The 22,255-nt window shown below is 41.1% G+C and overlaps 1 protein-coding gene across 4 annotated transcripts in view; it reads right to left on the bottom strand.

Annotated features, from left to right (window-relative positions):
• Nucleotides 1–273: 273 nt before the first annotated feature.
• Nucleotides 274–22,255, bottom strand: part of KDM4C (lysine demethylase 4C) — a 490,901-nt gene continuing 468,919 nt past the window's right edge. For all 4 annotated transcript variants that reach the window (XM_068235361.1, XM_068235390.1, XM_068235372.1 and 1 more), the window contains exons 20-22: nucleotides 20,391–20,510; nucleotides 10,650–10,742; nucleotides 274–541 (exon numbers count right to left, since the gene is read on the bottom strand). In XM_068235361.1, the coding sequence (XP_068091462.1) occupies nucleotides 365–541; nucleotides 10,650–10,742; nucleotides 20,391–20,510 (390 nt within the window). In that variant the 3' untranslated portion in view covers nucleotides 274–364. The remainder of the gene's footprint in view (nucleotides 542–10,649; nucleotides 10,743–20,390; nucleotides 20,511–22,255) is intronic.

Genomic DNA, 22,255 nt, shown 5'->3' on the forward strand with positions numbered 1-22,255 from the left:
TGGTTATTTTGGGAAAAAAAATGCCATGAAAGTTTAAATGTATCCTTTAAGACCAGGTGATCTAACAATGGCTTTCTGAGGCTGGCCTCAAGTTACACTACCTAGTCTTCCCCTAAATGCTTGTGGTGTCCTTAGTATTACATCCTTTATAATGTTGATGAGAATGAAAAATGTTGTGTTGGCAGCTAGTTGCATTAACTATAGCTATGAAATATAACCAGAGTACCTCCCTCTGAAACTGCTCCTAAATCATGTGCTTGGACTCCAGAGAGAGAATGTTCATTCTTGTTTAAATAATGCAATTTTTCTTGAACAATTCTGGCTCATTGTAGAGTTCATTGTTTATGATCTTCTTATCAGGAAATCACTGCCCCTTTCGGCACTTCTTTTGGAATGAGCTCTTCAAAAATGAACGATATCCTGGGTCGTCTACATATTCGTTCTTGAACTTCACATTGAGCACTCTTTGCCTTTTCCTCTCCCCCTGAATGACTTCTTCACCGTAGAAAGCATCTTCAAACTTCATGTCTGATGCTTTAGACTAGAAAAAAAAAAAGAGAAATAATGAAACTGAAAAATAAAGTGGAAGAATATAAGCTTTATAAAATTATGTTCTCAGATACTAAAACACTATGTACAAACTTCAGTAGCTTAGTATATATTGTACTCAAATGCATCTGCCAAACACATTTTTGCTTAACATCAACATAGGTTTATCATCACAGTTGTTCTGTACACATGTATAAAGCCACCAGCACCTGGAGCAAAATCTGAACAGGAGTTCCTCTCATATCTGAAAGTTTAAACAATTTCAAATAGATCTTGTGCTGCCAAACATTAAATTATATTTTCAGCAAATATATCTATACTTCTAAAGAGCACAGCAAAATGTAAAAAATAGAATGCTGGGCAGAAATAAATGTTGCAGTATTCTGCATAGAATATCATGTGTGCAAGTATTTAAGAAACTAGAAATAACTGAACCTAGTGCTGCCATCATGACACCTTTACATATCATTACCTATGGACTCTAAGCTACTTCCAAACATAATACTCCATTTAAAAGGGAATGCATAGCAGCTTTAATACATTAAATCTGCCTTTTTGATGGTATGCAGAATCACTTTTCTTCAAGAAAGCCTAGCAGTTCTAGGTGCAAGTGCATTGAAACAAAAACAAATTGTTGCAAAATAAAGGTGGCCATACACCTCATTTCTCCCATCGATATCCTGTCTGCCAGCACACGGTTTCTCTCCATTGCATGTGGCCATGACAAACACTAGAGGCCGAACACTAGAGGCCGAACACTAGAGGCCTGCTTGTATGTGTTCCTGTAAAGTATGTGCCACCAGGCCTCTTGTGTTTGTCACAGAATGAAGAGAGGAGACAGGGAGCACCTGCTTAGGTGGCGATGGAGGGAAGACACCCTTGGCAGACAGGTGAGTGAGAGCTCCACTGCCAACACTCTGCACGGCCCTGGGGAGGACATAGATGAAAGGACCTGGGGGCTTGGCAGGCTGTGTTGCTATGCAGATTTTTAATAGATTTTACTGCAAATCTGTGTACACTGTGTGGAAAAACTCACTCAAATCAGATTTGATCTGAGCGGTATCCATTTGATGGTCGAATCTGGTGGCCATCTATTAGTGTATGGCAACCTTTAGTCCCATCTCTTTTGTGACTAACTTGGATGCAGACTAGATCTTGCCTGTGAGATGAAATCAAACACTACCTGCCCTTATCAAGAGATTACCACTCTTTGGCTTTATAAAATGTACTGTAGTAACGTATAGTAGTATGCAGTTAATTATGCAGGATACCCACTTGTATAGTAATTTTCCTGGTTTCAGCATCAGATACATTTTCTCTCTATATATATTGTTGTATATTGTTATGTAACCCTGCCCTATTGGTATGCAACATGTCACAATTCGTGATATCACCAAGTAACGAATAATTCTGGTTTGCATGCATATTTAATGCAAATTTATATGCAGCTTAAAAATGTGGCCAATCTAATGCACAATATGATAATTTTGACTGGCCCAATTTCAAGTTGTATGTGATTTGCATTATATTTGCATGCAAGACAGAATTTATTGGTAGCTCATTGACCATCTTTAGTCATAAACGAGTGAGGAGGTGATACACACACGAGACCAGGGTTCGAATCTCGGCTCTTCCTGTTCAGAAAGTCTGCACCTCTTCAGTGAGGAGACCTTGGGCAAGACTTGTAACACTGTTACTGCCTATAGAACACATCCTAGTGGCTGCAGCTTTGGTGCTTTGAGTCTTCCAGGAGAAAAGCACTATATAAATGTTGTGTCTTGTCTTATGCTTTTGAGTCTGGACAGATGCACTTTGCTACTGTGAGCGCTTTGTTCTAGTGATTTTTGCTGTGCATATGTTTAACTACTTCAGCCCTCAGTCGTTTTCACTTTATGCATCCGAGCAATGTTCACCTCCCATTCATTAGCCTATAGCTTTATCACTACTTATCACAATGAACAGATCTATATCTTGGTTTTTCCGCCACCAATTAGGCTTTCTTTAGGGGGTACATTTTGCTAAGAGTCACTTTATTGTAAATGCATTTTAACAGGAAGAATAAGAAAAAAACTGAAAAAATTCATTATTTCTCAGTTTTCGGCCATCTTAGCTTTAAAATAATACATGCCTCCATAATTAAAACCCACGTATTCTATTTGCCCATTTGTCCCGGTTATTACACCGTTTAAATTATGTCCCTATCACAATGTATGGTGACAATATTTTATTTGGAAATAAAAGTGCATTTTTTCCGTTTTGCATCCATCACTATTTACAAGGTTATAGTAATAAAAAAAAAAATAGAAATATTTAATCTTTACATTGATATTTAAAAAGTTTAGACCCTTAGGTAAATATTTACGTGCTTTTTTTAATTATTGTAATTTTTTTTTTATTAAACATTTTGTAGGTATTTTTGGGAGGGTGGGATGTAAATATGTGTATATTTTTTTTATTTTTTTTTTACATTTAGATGTAGTTTTACTTTTTGGCCACAAGATGTGTGCCATAAATTTGCTTACATGACGTCACTATAAGCGTAACATGTACGCTTAGAGGGACATAGGGGACGCAAGAGGCAGAAAAAGCGAGGCTTCTGAGAGAAGCGGTCACTTTTTCTGCAGAGGAGAGGAGTCAATCATCGGGCACCATGTCCCGATTGATTCCTGGGCTAACGATCCGCAGCCGGGAGCACGTGGATGCATGCGATCGGCAGCGGGAGTGCATATGGCCTCCTAGACGTAGCTTCTACATCCAGGAAGCTTAAAAGGTTAAAGAGGAACTGTCGCAAAAATCTTAAAATATAAAACACATACAGATGAAAAATACATTTCTCCCAGAGTAAAATGAGCCATGAATTAATTTTCTCCTATGTTGCTGTCACTTACAGTAGGTAGTAGAAATCTGACATTACCGACAGGTTTTGGGCTAGTCCATCTCTTCAGGGGGGATTCTCAGCTTGGCCTTTATTCTTTATAAAGACATTCCCTGAAAAAGATGTATACAAAGATGCTGGCCAGCCTCCCTGCTCGCTGCACACTATTTTGGCAGTTGGATGGGGGAACTGCCTTTCACTAAGTGCTTTTAAAAATAAAGAAAACCCTGCAAACCCCCCATGAGCAGATGGGCTAGTCCAAAAATCTGTCGGTAATGTCAGATTTCTACTACTTACTGTAAATGGCAGCAACATAGGAGAAAAGTCATTTGTGGCTCATTTTAATCTGGGAGAAATGTACTTCTAATTTGTATGTGTTTTAAATTTTAAGATTTTCACAACAGTTCCCCTTCACCCCTCTATGCTGATTTACTTTGCTGTAATATTTGCCATTGTGCCATGATCAGCCTGCCCTTCTTTGGACCTACTGGTAAATGCCTCGGTGTTTTGGATTCTGTTTTTGTGTGTGTGTGTTTCCAGCAGATCCAGTGGTTCTAGTACAGGGTTTTTTGTTTATTCTTGGACTAGTGATTCTTAGTTAGCACTATTCATTTTGGTGGGTATAGCTAACACAATTTTGGTGTTTCCTGCAATTATACTCTGTTTTTCTTATGTCTGGTTATTTATTTTTTCATTTCACAGATGTATCTAATGTAATGCCTTAAAACAGGGACCCACATCAGTCTCACAATGTTGGCTACAATAAACTGACATGGAATGATAAAATACAAAACTGTATCCTGTATTGAGAGCAAGCACTACCTCTGTTGGGATCTGAAGCATACAGAAGAAGAGGGGAGGTAAAAAGCAGGTGTTGTGTATGTGCAGGTTAACCACTTGCCGACCGCGGTCCTTGTACGGGCATGGGCGGAGCAATCGCGTCATTCGTGACGCGATCATCTGCCGGGGACTGGCTCCGCCCACCTTGCGCTGTAACCCGCCGGCCGTTCGGAAGTGCCAGCGGGTTACTAGCACCCGGATCGCTGCATACAAAGTGTATAATACACTTTGTAATGTATACAAAGTGTATTATACAGGCTGCCTCCTGCCCTGGTGGTCCGAGTGTCCGAGGGACCACCAGGGCAGGCTGCAGCCACCCTAGTCTGCACCCAAGCACACTGATTTCCCCCCCTGCCCCCTGATCGCCCACAGCACCCCTCAGACCCCCCCCACTGCCCACCCCCCAGACCACTGTTTGCACCCAATCACCCCCCTAATCACCCATCAATCACTCCCTGTCACTATCTGTAAACGCTATTTTTTTTAATGCCCTAAACTGCCCCCTGCTCCCTCCTGATCACCCCCCCCCACCCCTCAGATTCTCCCCAGACCCCCCCCCCTGTGTACTGTATGCATCTATCCCCCTGATCACCTGTCAATCACCCCCTGTCCCTGCCACCCATCAATCAGCCCCTAACCTGCCCCTTGCGGGCAATCTGATCACCCACCCACACCAATAGATCGCCCGCAGATCCGACGTCAGATCACCTCCCAAGTGCAGTGTTTACATCTGTTCTCTACCCTAAACACCCACTAATTACCCATCAATCACCCCCTGTCACTGTTACCCATCAGATCAGACCCTAATCTGCCCCTTGCGGGCACCCAATCACCCACCTACACGCTCAGATTGCCCTCAGACCCCCCCCTTATCGATTTGCCAGTGCAATATTTACATCTGTTCTTCCCTGTAATAACCCACTGATCACCTGTCAATCACCCCCTGTCACTGCCACCCATCAATTAGCCCCTAACCTGCCCCTTGCGGGCAATCTGATCACCCACCCACACCAATAGATCGCCCGCAGATCCGACGTCAGATCACCTCCCAAGTGCATTGTTTACATCTGTTCTCTACCCTAAACACCCACTAATTACCCATCAATCACCCCCTGTCACTGCTACCCATCAGATTAGACCCCTATCTGGCCTTAGGGCACTCAATCACCCGCCCACACCCTCAGAATGCCCTCAGACCCCAGCCCTGATCACCTCGCCAGTGCAATGCTTGCATCTATTCCCCCCTCTAATCACACCTTGAGACACCCATCAATCACCTCCTGTCACCCCCTAGCACACCTACCCATCAGATCAGGCCCTAATTTGCCCCATGTGGGCTCCTGATCACTCGGCCAAACCCTCAGATCCCCCTCAGACCCCCTTCCGATCACCTCCCCAGTGCATTGATTGCATCTATTTTCCCCTCTAACCACCCCCTGAGACACCCATCAATCACCTCCTGACACCCCCCTAGCAATCCTATCCATCAGATCAGGCCCAATACAACCTGTCATCTAAAAGGCCACCCTGGTTATGACCGGTTTCACAAAATTCGCCCCCTCATAGACCACCTGTCATCAAAATTTGCAGATGCTTATACCCCTGAACAGTCATTTTGAGATATTTGGTTTCCAGACTACTCACGGTTTTGGGCCCGTAAAATGCCAGGGCGGTATAGGAACCCCACAAGTGACCCCATTTTAGAAAAAAGACACCCCCAAGGTATTCTGTTAGGTGTATGACGAGTTCATAGAAGATTTTATACTTTGTCAAAAGTTAGCGGAAATTGATTTTTATTGTTTTTTTTTTTTTTCACAAAGTGTCATTTTTCACTAACTTGTGACAAAAAATAAAATCTTCTATGAACGCCTACACCTAACGGAAAATACCTTGGGGTGTCTTCTTTCTAAAATGGGGTCACTTGTGGGGTTCCTATACTGCCCTGGCATTTTAGGGGCCCTAAACTGTGAGGAGTAGTCTAGAATCCAAATGCCTCAAAATGACCTGTGAATAGGACGTTGGGCCCCTTAGCGCACCTAGGCTGCAAAAAAGTGTCACACATGTGGTACCGTCGTACTCAGGAGAAGTAGTAGAATGTGTTTTGGGGTGTATTTTTTACACATACCCTTGCTGGGTGGGAGAAATCTCTCTGTAAATGGACAATTGTGTGTAAAAAAAAAATCAAACAATTGTCATTTACAGAGATATTTCTCCCACCCAGCATGGGTATGTGTAAAAATACACCCCAAAACACATTATACTACTTCTCCTGAGTACGGCGGTACCACATGTGTGGCACTTTTTTACACCCTAATTACGCTAAGGGGCCCAAAGTCCAATGAGTACCTTTAGGATTTCACAGGTCATTTTGAGACATTTGGGTTCAAGACTACTCCTCACGGTTTAGGGCCCCTAAAATGCCAGGGCAGTATAGGAACCCCACAAGTGACCCCATTTTAGAAAGAAGACACCCCAAGGTATTCTGTTAGGAGTATGGTGAGTTCATAGAATATTTTTTTTTGTCACAAGTTAGCGGAAATTGATTTGTATTGTTTATAAAATGGGGTCACTTGTGGGGTTCCTATACTGCCCTGGCATTTTAGGGGCCCTAAACCGTGATGAGTAGTCTAGAATCCAAATGCCTCAAAATGACCTGTGAATAGGACGTTAGGCCCCTTAGCGCACCTAGGTTGCAAAAAAGTGTCACATGTGGTATCGCCGTACTCAGAAGAAGTAGTATAATGTGTTTTGGGGTGTATTTTTATACATACCCATGCTGGGTGGGAGTAATCTCTCTGTAAATGGACAATTGTGTGTAAAAAAAATCAAATTGTCATTTACAGAGATATTTCTCCCACCCAGCATCTGTATGTGTAAAAATACACCACAAAACACATTATACTACTTCTCCTGGGTACGGCGATACCACATGTGTGGCACTTTTTTGTACCCTAAGTGCGCTAAGGGGCCCAAAGTCCAATGAGTACCTTTAGGATTTCACAGGTCATTTTGCGACATTTGGTTTCAAGACTACTCCTCACGGTTTAGGGCCCCTAAAATGCCAGGGCTGTATAGGAACCCCACAAATGACCCCATTTTAGAAAGAAGACACCCCAAGGTATTCTGTTAGGAGTATGGTGAGTTCATAGAAGATTTTATTTTTTGTCACAAGTTAGCGGAGAATGACACTTTGTGAAAAAAAACAATTAAAATTAATTTCCGATAACTTGTGACAAAAAAAAAAATCTTCTATGAACTCACCATACTCCTAACGGAATGCCTTGGGGTGTCTTCTTTCTAAAATGGGGTCATTTTTGGGGTTCCTATACTGCCCTGGCATTTTAGGGGCCCTAAACCATGAGAAGTAGTCTTGAAACCAAATGTCGCAAAATGACCTGTGAAATCCTAAAGCTACTCATTGGACTTTGGGCCCCTTAGCGCAGTTAGGGTGCAAAAAAGTGCCACACATGTGGTATTGCCGTACTCAGGTGAAGTAGTATAATGTGTTTTGGGGTGTATTTTTACACATACCCATGCTGAGTGGGAGAAATATCTCTGTAAATAGACAATTGTGTGTAAAAAAAAAAATAAATTGTCATTTACGGAGATATTTCTCCCACCCAGCATGGGTATGTGTAAAAATACACCCCAAAACACTTTATACTACTTCTCCTGAGTACCGCAATACCACATATGTGGCACTTTTTTGCAGCCTAACTGCGCTAAGGGGCCCAAAGTCCAATGAGCATCTTTAGGCTTTACAGGGGTGCTTACAATTAGGCATCCCCAAAATGCCAGGACAGTGAACACACCCCACAAATGACCCCATTTGGGAAAGTAGACCCTTCAAGGTATTCATAGAGGAGCATTGTGGGTCCGCGGCAGATTTCATTTTTTTTTTGTCGCAAGTTAGAAGAAATGGAAACTTTTTTTTTTGTCACAAAGTGTCATTTTCCGCTAACTTGTGACAAAAAATAAAATCTTCTATGAACTCACCATGCCTCTCACTGAATACTTTTGGATGTCTTCTTTCCAAAATGGGGTCATTTGGGGGTATTTATACTATCCTGGAATTTTAGCACCTCATGAAACATGACAGGTGGTCAGAAAGTCAGAGATGCTTCAAAATGGCAAAATTCACTTTTGGCACCATAGTTTGTAAACGCTATAACTTTTACCCAATCCAATAAATATACACTGAATGTTTTTTTTTTTTTATCAAAGACATGTAGCAGAATAACTTTCGCGCTCAAATGTATATAGAAATTTTACTTTATTTGAAAAATGTCAGCACAGAAAGTTAAAAAAGTCATTGTTTTAACAAAATTCATGTCTTTTTTGATGAATATAATAAAAACTAAAACTCGCAGCAGCAATCAAATAGCACCAAAAGAAAGCTGTATTAGTGACCAGAAAAGAAGGTAAAATTTATTTAGGTGGTAGGTTGTATGACTGAGCAATAAACCGTGAAAGCTGCAGTGGTCTGAATGGAAAAAAAGGCCCTGGTCCTTAAGGGGCGAAAAGACTGTGGTCCTCAAGTGGTTAAAGGAGGTTGTAACATACAAAAAGAAAAAACTGCCTAAAAACAGTTAGTGCCCCAAATATATATATGTAAACCCCTTTTTTTCTAAAATAGGTCCCTATATTTGTTCTTCACCTAGTCTGTGTGCTTGTTCCAAACTCTGCAGTGGCAACACAACAGGATTTGGAAGTCTTTTTTTTTCTGTTTTGCTACAGTAACAAGTTTATCTCAAAAAGCAAATGACAAAAACTTTCTGTTTTAAGGTGGCCATACACTTATAGATTTACAGCAGATTCGACCATCAGATAGATTTCAGTCAGATGACTATCAAGTCTAATCTGACAGGAATCTATTTGATGTGTGCCACACACTTGGAACAGATTTCCAATAGATTTCAGAATAAAATCTATTATAAATTGATCTAAATGCATTATTGGACCATTAGATCCAATGCAACTCTATGGGCCATGGATCTGCTGCCAGATGTTCAATCCTGTCAGATAGATCAAATCGATCGAAATCAGCCGCAATAGATTTCCAATCGATCAATTTGATCGAATCGATCGATCGAAGGCTGAAATGAACCAGTGTATGGGCCCATTTAGGCCCCCTGCAAATCCGATTTGCGATTCTGATTTTCCCTGGATGCTGTCAACCCAAGAAAAAAAATACAGCATGCAGTACCGATTCAAAATCGCAAATCGGATTTGCATGTAAAATCGCATCAAAATCGCAAATAGGAATCGGAATTACACGTAGTGTGCAAGAGCCCTTAGATAAGGTAAGGAGGCTATGACCACAAAGTAACTGAATCCCCCCCACCATCCCTTTGAAGAATGTATACAGTGTTTATACAGTGACTTAAGCCTGTTAACTAGGTAATGTTTCATGTGGACGGGTCAGTCAGCTGTAAAATAAGCTGTAAATTAACACTAAGCTGGGTTAAAAAAAAAAAAAAAAAAAAAACCTGCAGAAATGTTCTTTTCTTTTTCCGTATCCCTTTTCTCTTAAATCTGATAGTAAACACTAAAAACAACAGGATAGTTAAGCTAAAGAAATTTCTTACTCAATTTCTATAATTTTTTTCAGTTAATATGGAGTTTCATCCCACTTTAAAAAACTTCCTTTTAGCAGAAAACCATATGTTTAAATAACACATGAGTATGAATGTTTCAGTTTCAGGTACATTATACCAGGGCTTTTCAACCTGTGGTACGCGTACCACCAGTGATACTTTGCTGTTGGCCAGGTGGTACACTCCTGGTTTTCCTGCCACTTAATTACCAACCTGCCTCTTGTCCTGGTCCCGCCCAGCCTCCACAAAGTTCAGCTCCCCCTTGCTCACTCCACGCTGTGCTGCCCTGCGGCATACTGCAGACCTCAGATCAGTGGTGAGGAGATAGCCTGGCAAATGGTGCACAGTGAATGTGGGTATACTTCAAATACAGGAAGTGACATCACTCCACCAATGCCTCCTGCTATTCCCCTCCTATATGTTTTCTTGAAGTGTACCAGTAAAAAAAAAGGGCCCCGGGGGTACTTACCTCGGGAGGGGGAAGGCTCTGGATTCAAAAGAAGCTCCTTGTCGGCGTGAATGCATGCGCAGTAGCAGCTCTCCGCTCATGCTCTGGCAGAAACAGCCGAACCTGATCGGGACCGATCTACTGTGCAGGCCCACTGGTGGTACTTTAAATTTTAATGCGATAAAAGTGGTACAATTAGTGAAAAGGTAGAAAAGCCCTGCATTATACTATTAAAATTGTTCCTCCTAATAATATGCCACATGCAGATAAATACATTTTGGATAGGAGACCTTGTATATAGATATACATTTCTTCATTAAAAAAGGATTAGTTAACATACATAACGTGACTTAATCTTTTTAGGGAGCTCTTCATCCATTGTGTAAATATCTTCTCTTTTTGTAACAATCTGTGACCCATCTTCAAATTCAACCTACAAGACAAATACAATTATCCTAAGATTTTCTAAGAGTATAACTTAAAGGCAGAATTGTGTTAAAGAACATATGATCAGGTGTAGGTGTAGGAGTAGAGAGCATGTTCACAAATAATTTATAAATAAAACAGTAACTGGGATTTCAAAGACATAATAAAAATACAAGATCAGAGTTAGGCTGCCAACTCACAGTCCATAGAAAGGGACCATGTAAGAAACAGATATCTACATCTAACGCTCTCTCTCTCTCTCTAAATTTATAGGAGTTTCCACTGCTGACTTGTTTAGACAGGTGAAAGCTTCTGGCTTGTCATCCTTATTGCTGCTTCATTAACTAGTGACTGACTTGACAAGCATATAGTAGGACAAGAGGTGCCTGAGCTGCATACTTATTCTAAGTTCATGACAAATAAGCAAGAAAAAAAACCCGACGTTGGGACATTGCGGAGCTGCATTATAAAGGCTTATAACTGAGCTTACCGCACTGCAATGCTAATCCTATGGGGCATTCACAGTGCAACGTTAGCATCGCATTGTAACTTGTAGCGTTATGGCACCGTTCCCTCTAAACGCACATGTTACCAGGTACAAGAAAGCATACTTTTCATTGCTTGTATGCTTTACTGTACCTACTATATGCAACGGTAAAGCAGCATTAATGTGCGTTACTCTCTTTTTTTTGCGTTGCATTGTAATGCTGCATTGTGACTTTAGCGTCGCATTACAATGCAATGTCCCACTGTGAATGCAGCTTTAATCTACTTTGTAAATGTTTATACATAAAATAAAAACGATTTCGGAATCAGTTGAAAAGGGTCCCTGAGCCATCTGTATTAAAAGGGTGCCTCCATAGACTTTAATGTTATTTCAGCAAATATGGGCTACAAGGTGGTGAAAAGGGCGCCTGAGTTTTTTTTATGGCTACAAGGTTTTCAATTTGGCTACAAAAGGGTGCCCCTTTGTAGCCCATATTTTTCATTTGGCTACAAGGTTTTTGATTCTGCTTCAAAAGGGCGTCCCTTTCTAGCCCATATTTTTGATTCGGCTACAAGGTTTTTGATTCTGCTACAAATGGGTGCCACTTTGTAGCCCATATTTTTGATTCAGCTACAAATGGGCACCCCTTTGTAGTCCATATTTTTGATTTGGCTACAAGGTTTTTGATTCTGCTAAAAAAGGGGCTCCCTTTTATAGCCGAGATTTTTGAATCGGGGGTGCAGGGGGAGTTAGGATTAGGCATCACAGGCGGGGGGAGGGTTTAGGGTTACGCAACACTAAGGGGGGGGGGAGGTATTAGGGTAAGGCACCACCAGGGGAGGGTTCTGTGTGAGAGTAGGGAGACGTTATAGCAATCACCGGGGGGGGTCTTAGGGTTAGGAACCACAAGGGGGGGGGGAATTAGGCACCAACTGGGGAGGGTTCTGTGTGAGAGTAGGGAGAAGCTAGGTCATAGTAATCACCAGGGAGGGGGGTCTTAGGGTTAGGAACCACCAGGGGGGTTAGGCACCACCAGGGAGGGGGTTAGGCACCACCAGGAAGGGGTTAGGGTTAAGGACCATTATTGAAGGGTTCTGTGTGAGAGTAGGGAGAATTTAGGTCATACTAATCACTTTTCTCGGCTATCTCCAGATCCCTTTTATAGCCTAAAACAGTATCCTTTTTATAAACTTGCTTTTTGGCTACACCTTTGCAGCCAAATTTGGCATATTGTCTACATCAGGCACCCTTTGTAGCCGAATTTGGCATATGGGCTACAACGGCGCCCTTTGTAGCGGAATTTGACATTTTGCCTACACCAAGCGCCCTTTGTAGCCAAATTTGGCATATGGGCTACACCAGGCGCTCTTTTTTCCCAAGTGTCCTTTTCAAATGTATGCTTATTTTCACCTCGGGTTCACTTTAAGACTTCAATTGGTCCATTTTCAAGTTGCCTAAATCTGCATAACCAACTCAGAATTATCTCATTGGCCATCCATACTAGTAATGGCCATGAGGTCAACATTACGGTATATGTGGGAAGGCTAACTGCAATCTCTACCACAGCTATCCACCCTAATTACTGAAAGCTAATGGATGACTGGTCAACAATTTTTTTTTTAATTCCTTAATTCAGTGACTCCCCAACAGTGCATGTTTTGCAGGCAACCTCACTAATGCACCCAACTATGTGTGGCAATTAGTGTCTCAGCTACATGGAATCCACCTAGCTGAGACTAATTTCCCCACCTGAGCATAGGTGAGGCTGCCTGCAAAACATACACTGTTGGGGAGTCACGAGGACAGGTTTGAGAAACATTGCCTTAATCTATACATTATACTATTCAGTTTAACCTGAAATTATTTGAAGAACGTATAAAATACAGTCATGTCGGAAATTGTTGGCACCCCAGAATTTTTTCCAGAAAATCAAATCTTTCTCACAGAAAAGTATTGCAGTAACACGTTTTCTATACACTTTTATTCCCTTTGTGTATATTGGAACAAAACGGGAGGAAAAAAAGCAAATTGAACATAATGTGACACAAAAGTCCCAAAATGGGCTGGACAAAATTATTGGCACCCTTTTTAAAATTGTAGATAAATAAGATTATTTCAAGCATGTGATGCTCCTTTAAACTCACCTGGGTCAAATAACAGGTGTGGGCAATTTAAAAATCACACCTGAAAGCAGATAAAAAGAAGAGACGTTCGCTTAGTCTTTGCATTGTGTGTCTGTGTGTGCCATACTAAGCATGGACAGAAGAAAGAGGAGAAGATTGTGGAAAAATATCAACAATCTCAAGGTTACAAGTCCATCTCCAGAAATCTAGATTTGCCTTTGCAACCCATGACACTATAGCTAATCTCCCTGGGCGTGGACGGAAGAGAAAAATTGATGAAAGGTTGTAACGCTGGATAGTCCGGATGGTGGATAAGCAGCCCCAAGCAAGTTCCAAAGAAATCAAGCTATCCTGCAGGCTCAGGGAGTATCAGTGTCAGCATGAACTATCCGTCGACATTTAAATAAAATAAAACGCTATGGCAGAGGACCCAGGAGGACCCCACTGACACAGAGAAATAAAAATGAAAAACTACAGTTTGCCAAAATATACTTGAGTAAGCCAAAATCCTTTTGGGAAAAAGTCTTGTGGACAGATGAGACCAAGATAGAGCTTTTTGGTAAAGTACATCATTCTGAAAATGGAATGAGGCCTACAAAGAAAAGAACAGTACTGACAGTGAAATATGGTAGAGGATCAATTATGTTTTGGGGTCATTTTGCTTTCTCTGGCACTGGGTGCCTTGAATGTGTGTAAGGCATCATGAAATCTGAGGATTACCAAAGGATTCTGGGTGGCACTGTAGAGCTCAGTGCCAGAAAGCTGGGTTTGCATCCAAGATCTTGGGTCTTCGAGCAGGATAATGGCTCCAAAATATGTCAAAAAAAGCACCCAGAAATGGATGGCAACCAAGCAGTAGAGAGTACTGAAGTGGCCAGCAATGAGTCCAGATCTAAATCCCATAGAACACTTGTGGAGAGATGTTAAAATTGCTGTTGGGAAAAGGTGCCCTTACAATAAGAGAGACCTGGAGCAGTTTGCAAAAGAAGAGTGGTTCAAAATTCCAGGTGAGAGGTGCAAAAAGCTTATTAATGGTTATAGGAAGCGACTGATTTCAGTTATTTTTTTCCAAGGGGTGTGCAACTAAATATTAAGTTAAAGAGACTCCGTAACAAAAATTGCATCCTGTTTTTTATCATCCTACAAGTTCCAAAAGCTATTCTAATGTGTTCTGGCTTACTGCAGCACTTTGTACTATCACAGTCTCTGTAATAAATCAACTTATCTCTCTCTTGTCAGACTTGTCAGCCTGTGTCTGGAAGGCTGTCAAGTTTTCCAGTGTTGTGGTTCTGCTATGAACTCCCCCTTCCAGGCCCCTCTATGCACACTGCCTGTGTATTATTTAGATTAGGGCAGCTTCTCTCTTCTCTCTTATCTTTTACAAGCTGGATAAACCGTCCTCTGAGCTGGCTGGGCTTTCACATAGTGAGGAATTACAGACAAGGGCAAAGCTGTTTGCAGGAAGAAAAGAGCAGCCTGAAACTTCAGTGCATGAGAGATGCAGGGGGAAAGAAACACACAAATGATCTCTTGAGATTCAAAAGGAAGGCTGTATACAGCCTGTTTGTGTATGGATGTATTTTCTATGTGTGGACATACTGTACATCAACCTACTTCCTGTTTTGGTGGCCATTTTGTTTGTTTATAAACAAACTTTTTAAAACTGTTTTTAACCACTTTTAATGCGGCGGGGAGCGGCGAAATTGTGACAGAGGGTAATGGGAGATGTCCCCTAACGCACTGGTATGTTTACTTTTGTGTGATTTTAACAATACAGATTCTCTTTAAGGGTGCCAATAATTTTGTCCAGCCCATTTTTTGGAGTTTTGTGTGACATTATGTCCAATTTGCTTTTTTTTCCCCTGTCTTTTTTGTTTTTCTCTCCAATACATACAAAGGGATTAAACATGTATAGCAAAACACGTGTTACTGCAATACTTTTCAGTGAGAAATACTTGATTTTCTGGAAAAATTTCTGGGGTGCCAAAAATTTCAGCCATGACTGTAAACTTTTTAATTGAAACGATCTGTGACACCATATTTTTCAGACTTTAAGACACTCCGGACTATAAGATGCACCTAGGTTTAGAGTTCAAAAAGCTGCACTCTGTGGATGGTAAAAGCGTGGACAGCGGTGATCCATTTTGGCTGCAACTTTACATTTTATATTGAAAGAAGCAACTATTACACTATTAAATAATTTTGTTTTAACATTGCATTTTTCTGAAATGCAGTCACAAAAATGTAAGATGAGCTAGAACTTGAAACTTAAGAATGTAGAGACCACCTGTTTGCACCTTTTGTAATAAGATTTTCCCTGCCATATAACAAACATTGTTTATGTAGTCATGTTTCCTGCATACAAAGTACTGCCTTTATTTAAACAGACAAACCAGGTGTTTAAGTCAATAGCCAAGTCTTCAGGGGAATTCTAAATTAACGCAACATGTAAAGTGTAAAGAACTAAGATGAGTCTTTAAAGGTCTCCTGCAAAAAAAAGTCCATTAAGTACACATTCTTCCACAAAAGATAACTTCTAGTATTATCTGTATTTAAAGAGCCACATTTTATTGTAGCTGCTGCTAAAGCTCTTGCATACCCATCCATCAACATTTTTTTATTATTCTTTATTTAATTTGATTCTTGTGTTTGCTTCGGATTCAACCTCTAGCAGAAATTAATTGAATAGCTTTCAGCTCTTTTCAGACCATCTGCGTGAATATGGAAAAGACAACCTGAGTGACACTCTTTGAGATACTGTTAACTAAACCAGTGTCTAAGACATTGAGTTCCAAAATGCTCATCTCATAATGTGAAAAAAAAAATACTTCTGTCTAGGATCACATTTAATCTAACATAAACCTCTTTAGCAGAAAATGAGAACAGACATTCAGCCAAGTATAGAAAATGTTCAAACACATTGTGAATGGGGTTTTTTGTGTGCAAAGTTTGCTACAAGTTTCCATGGTGTTATTACTCCTGCCAGCTTGAGGATAGAAATAAACTAAGCAATTTTTGAATCTTTCCAGAGCATAAAACATGACCACAATGACATTTTAGAATATCAACACACAAAATGGGGGGGGGGGGAAGGGGAAGGACAGAAACCGGTTTGTGGCTGCTCCTCAACACATGACGGAAACAAAAGGTCCCATGGTTTTACTCAATGTGCATGAGATGTTCGTTGCAGACAATATTCAGGAAATAACCATCTCTCACTGCAGCTAAGCTGACCTTTTTATACCAAAATTGTGGGCTGAAAGTGAGGGGGGGGGGGGGTCTGCTCTATGAGCGATAGAGCTATGTGTGGGCCCCATTCATACAGAGTGCACACTCAGGGCTTATTCACAGTGGAACGTTAAAGTTGCAACACAGCATTACAACGCAATGCAAAAAAAAAAGGTAGTAACACACATTAATGCTGCGTTACCGTCGTATAAAGTAGGTATAGTAAAGCATACAGGCAATAAAAAGTATGCTTTCCTGTACACAGTAATGTGTGCATTTTGAGGTAACGGACTGCAGCAGTGCGTTACAATAACGCTACAATGCGACGCTAACATTGCACTGTGAACGTCCCATAGGCTTATCATTGCAGTGCAGTAAGCTGCGTTATAAAGGGTTTATAACGCAGCTCCGCAACGTCTCACTGTGAATGTAGCCTGAAAGCTTACTCATAAATAAAGCTACCTCTCCTCGCTCCAGTTCACGCTTCTAACTCACCGGAAGAATTCTGGGACTTCATCGTGGTTACTTGACAGAAAACTTGGAGCCTTAGCTGCAATCTATGAAACTACAGGGGAGACGTGAGGACTGGAGTTGAAGCAAAAAGAGGTATTTATGGTTTCCAACATGTGCTTTGCATGGGAAGGGGGGGGGGGGGGCGCTAGGGTAAGACAATGGGAGGGGCTTCAGCCTATTGGCAGGTCACTATACAGTATTTGGCCTATTTTTTAGGCTAGGAGGCAAAATAGCCTCATCTGTGGATTAGCTTGTCTTGGTTGATATAGGGTATATCCTGTATTGCATGCTAGTGTCTCTCCAGTTGCAAGAGAAAGAATAAAAGGTGTGAGGTTTATAGTTCTTTCTTCTCATTCAAGATCTTCATTGTAAATAAACATGTGACCACTTACGTAAAATAATATTTTTTTGCAAAATAGAATATAGAATTGTGTTTTTTTCTGTACTCACTACATCCAAATACTGCAGCTACTATGTGCAGTAGGCATTTACCCTCAATAGGGATATTTTATTCTATACTGTCACATCATATAAACAAATGATTGGGCCTATTTGATGGAGTCAACAACCGCAATAAACATTAACTACAGAATGACTAAATGCTCTAAAGTTCTAAATGCACACATTTGACATAAGACTGATCAGACGACAAATGTTAATATCAGCCCCAGGAAATGTACTCTAAACGAAATGTATGATGGCTCAAACTAACCTTTCACAGATATCATTTCTACTGCCACAGCTATTTCACTAGAAGCAATGTAGCAAATGTCTAAAAACATTTGTATATTTTACTATATGCTTTAATTTGCCTACCCGCTGTACAAATGAAAAATAACATTATTATATTCCCAATAGGTACAGGGTCTGTTTATTTAAAGTCTAAATCTGGGTGAACACTGGCAGGATGAAAGAATAGTAAGCTTCTCATCCCTACCCAATAATTCAGTGCTGCAGTTTCTCAAATGAAATCTGTTTCCCATCTCCTTCCACAGGCAATAGCAAACTGTGTTAATGTCTCACAACTGGAATCTCATGTCAGTTGTTTATTGTACATAATGGAAAAGTCATTGGAAACACCTGACAACATTATTTTGGCATCAAAGTTATGGTACGTACACACTTGCGATAACAATCGTTGGCAAGGAACGATAGTTACCAGACGAACAATCTTGGAACGATTGGAATGCAACGATGGGATGCAGCGATCATCATACACATTTTAACGATCGTTCTTGCAGAAAAGAACGATCAGAGGGAAATGCTGCGAACATATTTATATAAATTTAAAAAAAACCCACTAAAATGGAGTTACAATAGATAAAAATATATGATAGTTAACTTGAAAACAAAGTTTATTTGAAATTTATAATGTAACAATCTTTACGGGCCGTGCTACGCAGAAAGTACGGAAGCTGGGCAGAATCCAATGCAGGCGCATTGGCCCTTGTAACGATCTTTCTCGGCCGATGTCTGTACACACTATAGTTTTGTAACGATTGTCGCTCGATACAATCCGTCCTGTTGGATTTTCTCATTGTGCCGATATCGTTCGTTCGCCCGCCGTTGTACTTAATGATCATTTGGTAAAGTTCTTTACCCGATTGTCGGCAGACTGATCGTTAAGCTGCGGTTTCAAACGACCATAGTCGCAAGTGTGTACGTACCATAAGAAGTCTAGCTTGCTGGGAATATGGTAAACCTAACTGGTAAGCAAATTACAGCCATAAAAGGTTTGCTGGAAGAATCCAACTTTAGAGGGCAGGGGAGAGACAGAAGAAAGGTTAATAGTTCACGTATTTCAACTCTGGGACACTTAGTGGACTGCAATTGAGCAGAAACAACAAAACATTCAATATAATTTGTAAATATTTAAATTTAACATAAAACTATGGGATATCTAAAAAATAATAATTTTTTAGGAGTAGGAGGATAAATACAATTGTATCAGTTTATTTTCACCTCGGGTTCACTTTAACCCCTCTAGTGGTATTCCCGAGTTGAGCTCGGGCTCTGTTTTGGGAGCTGGAAGTGGTAATCCAGAGCTTGGCTCGGGCTGGCTAAAATCGCCGCTCCTTTTGATCTCCTGAATGCCGCGCGCGATCAGCGCTGGCCACTGGGACCAAGGTTTATCCCCCCGGCCACCAGGATCACCTATACCAGTGATGGCTAACCTTGGCACTCCAACTGTGGAGGAACTACAAGTCCCATGGGGCACTGCAATACTCTGACAGCTCTAAGCATAACTTGGGCAGGCAGAGGCATGATGGGATTTGTAGTTTTGTCACAGCTGGAGTGCCAAGCTTAGCCATCACTGCCCTATACCTTAATTATTTTTCTGGGGATCCCGGTGGCCAATCAGGATGGTCGAGCGGCGATGCAGCGTGATGTCGGGCAGCATGATGTCATCAGGGGGCGGGGGCGGGGAAGAAAATTAAAGTGGACCTGAACATTTGCACAGGGCAGAAGGAAAACAGAGAATGGTGCCCTGTATGTACTGTATATAGAGAGTTTAGCCTAATTCCTCCTCATTTGTCTCTAATCACAAGTTGTAATTTGATCTGTCCCGACTGCAATGACAAATAAGCTCATATGAAAGGACAGGATGTTAACAATATAGCCATTTGGTTCCCAACTGCTTCTGAGCTAAGAGCTTCTGCCTTACTGTTACCGATTTTTGACTACTCTCTTCCTGCAGCCTGCACCAACCTCTGCCTGGATTTTTACTACTCTCTGCCTGCACCAACCTCTGCCTGGATTTTGACTACTCTCTCTGCCTGCTGCCTGTACCAACCTCTACCTGGATTTTGACTACGCTCTGCCTGCCACCTAAGACTATTAGCAAAGGGAATGAAGTCCGAAAACAATCATGCTTCTACTGCCCTGATTGTGATGTCGCCCTCTGTGCCATTCCCGGTTTCAAAATATACCATACATGGGAGGTGTGTTAGGTATATATGTACATACTGTATAATAATCTGCTGCCTTATTTATACATGCGGGCGGAGAAAAAGATGAGAAATGCCGGCACTGCGGTGAACTGCTTGTTTATTCATAACGCATGGTGCAACAACGTGGATTCAAATTTCATGCAAATTGAGAGCTAACATACCGGTTTTCTGGTAAAGCTGTGTGTTGGGTGCTGGGGGATAAGAGCCTTTCAGCGGTTACGCGCAAATGCGCTTCTACAGAGGCGTCTCAATATCAATAGATATCAATCTCAAACTCCAAGCTGTAACTTTTATTGTGACATGTTTGTATATGTTTTTATTAGCACTTACAGAAAGAAAAACAAAATACTCACCCGATACATATGCATTACATTTTGGCCAAGATATGTTGCTCCATAAAGTAAACCATCAGGCCATTTCACTTGGACATGCTCACCATCTGCAGGTGGTCCTAATTTAAGGCAGTCTCTGCTCTGTAAAACAAAAATAAAATAATTTTTATAACTGAAAAAAAACCAAAACTTTAAGTAGGTCTAAGGCTTAACATCTGTCAACTGCACTGCTATTGGTATTTATATTTGCAGAAATAAATCTCTGTACCGCTTTCTGATGCTCAAATGTATTAATGATATGTGTTATAACATTGTGTCTGAACGGAATTTGAAGAAAGCCTTGTTATCTGAAAGTTTAGGCCTTGGACCCAATCAGTTTTTTTCCTGATATTTTTGAGAGCTCGTTTCCACTTCTGTGCCGAATTGACAGTTTCCCCGCAGGTAAATAGAGCAGGGAAACTCTGCCACATGGTACAATGGCACCGCCAGCCAAATCGCTTGCGCTAGCGAATCGGCCGACATTTCCATCCAAAATGGTGCGGGAGGCTGCGAATTTGTCTTTGTATCCGCACACCAGGAAGTGACGCCGCGTGTCTTGCAGACCCCTGCATCACAAGTGGAAACGGGTCCTAAATCTAAATAGAAAATTATCTCCTAGGTGAAAAATTAGGATAAAAAATGTAATTGGATCGGGCCCTTTTTCTTTTAAGTAGGCCATTAAAGGACACCCAAGGTAAAAATAAACTTATGAGAAAAACAATTGTATCGGCCCTCCTTCTAAAAATTACTTTTTTTAGATATCCCATAGTATTACTTTATATTTAAATCTAGTTTTTAAGTTTTTACGGTTTCATTGTCTCTGCTCAATGACACCTTCATCTTTTTATATCTTTCCTGCTCTCAACAGTCATTTACTGACAAGAAAGTGTTTTATCGCTGTAATTACTTATCCGTGAGGGTTATGCTAGAAGTCTGACTTGTCTTCCCGGTCCCGACCCGGGCAGAAACTATCACTTGTATTCCTGATGTTTAACTCATTCAGGCAAGAAATCCACTAGGAGCGATTTCTAATCTCTAGCGATTTCAAAAGCTCTCGCTAATGTAATGCTATGGGAGGTTTTTCTAAAATCACATCCATAGCATTACATTAGCAAGAGTTTTCAAATCGCAAAGCGCTCAGAAAATCGTTCCTAGTGAGTTTCTGGCCTCAGGCAGAGAAAGAAAAAAAAGAACACAGCCTAGTTATTTGTGTGCTTGGCACTGTACATACACGTCTATCATCAGGTCGCGTCACCTCGGTTGTCCTTTAAGTAGTATCATTCTGATTAAAACGTCTTGCTGTTACTGATGGCTAACACTGTAAGGGCTGGTGCACACCAAAACCCGCTAGCAGATCCGCAAAACGCTAGCAGATTTTTAAACGCTTTTTTTTATTTTTATGAGGCGGTTTGCTAGCGTTTTGCGGATTGCTGCTGCGGTTTTCAGTATAGTAGATTTCATATATTGTTACAGTAAAGCTGTTACTGAACAGCTTCTGTAACAAGAACGCCTGCAAAACCGCTCTGAACAGGCGTTTTTCAGAGCGGTTTGCGTTTTTCCTATACTTAACATTGGGGCAGAAACGCATCCGAAATCCAAAAAATGCCTCACCCAGGCATTTTTCGTTTCTGCAAAACGCCTGCCGCTCTGGTGTGCACCACCCCATTGAGATACATTGACCAAGCAAATCCGCAGCCGCAAGCGGATCTGAAAATGCGGAAAAAGCCGCTCGGTGTGCACCAGCCCTGACACTGTAAAATACTTAACTGCTACTACTATAGTACTGTGTCATGGAATCAAACAACAAAGTTCATTACTTGCACCCAACATGTTGATTTTAGACCTCC

This window comes from Hyperolius riggenbachi, chromosome 1 (genome assembly GCF_040937935.1).
Source record: "Hyperolius riggenbachi isolate aHypRig1 chromosome 1, aHypRig1.pri, whole genome shotgun sequence".
NCBI lineage: Eukaryota > Metazoa > Chordata > Amphibia > Anura > Hyperoliidae > Hyperolius > Hyperolius riggenbachi.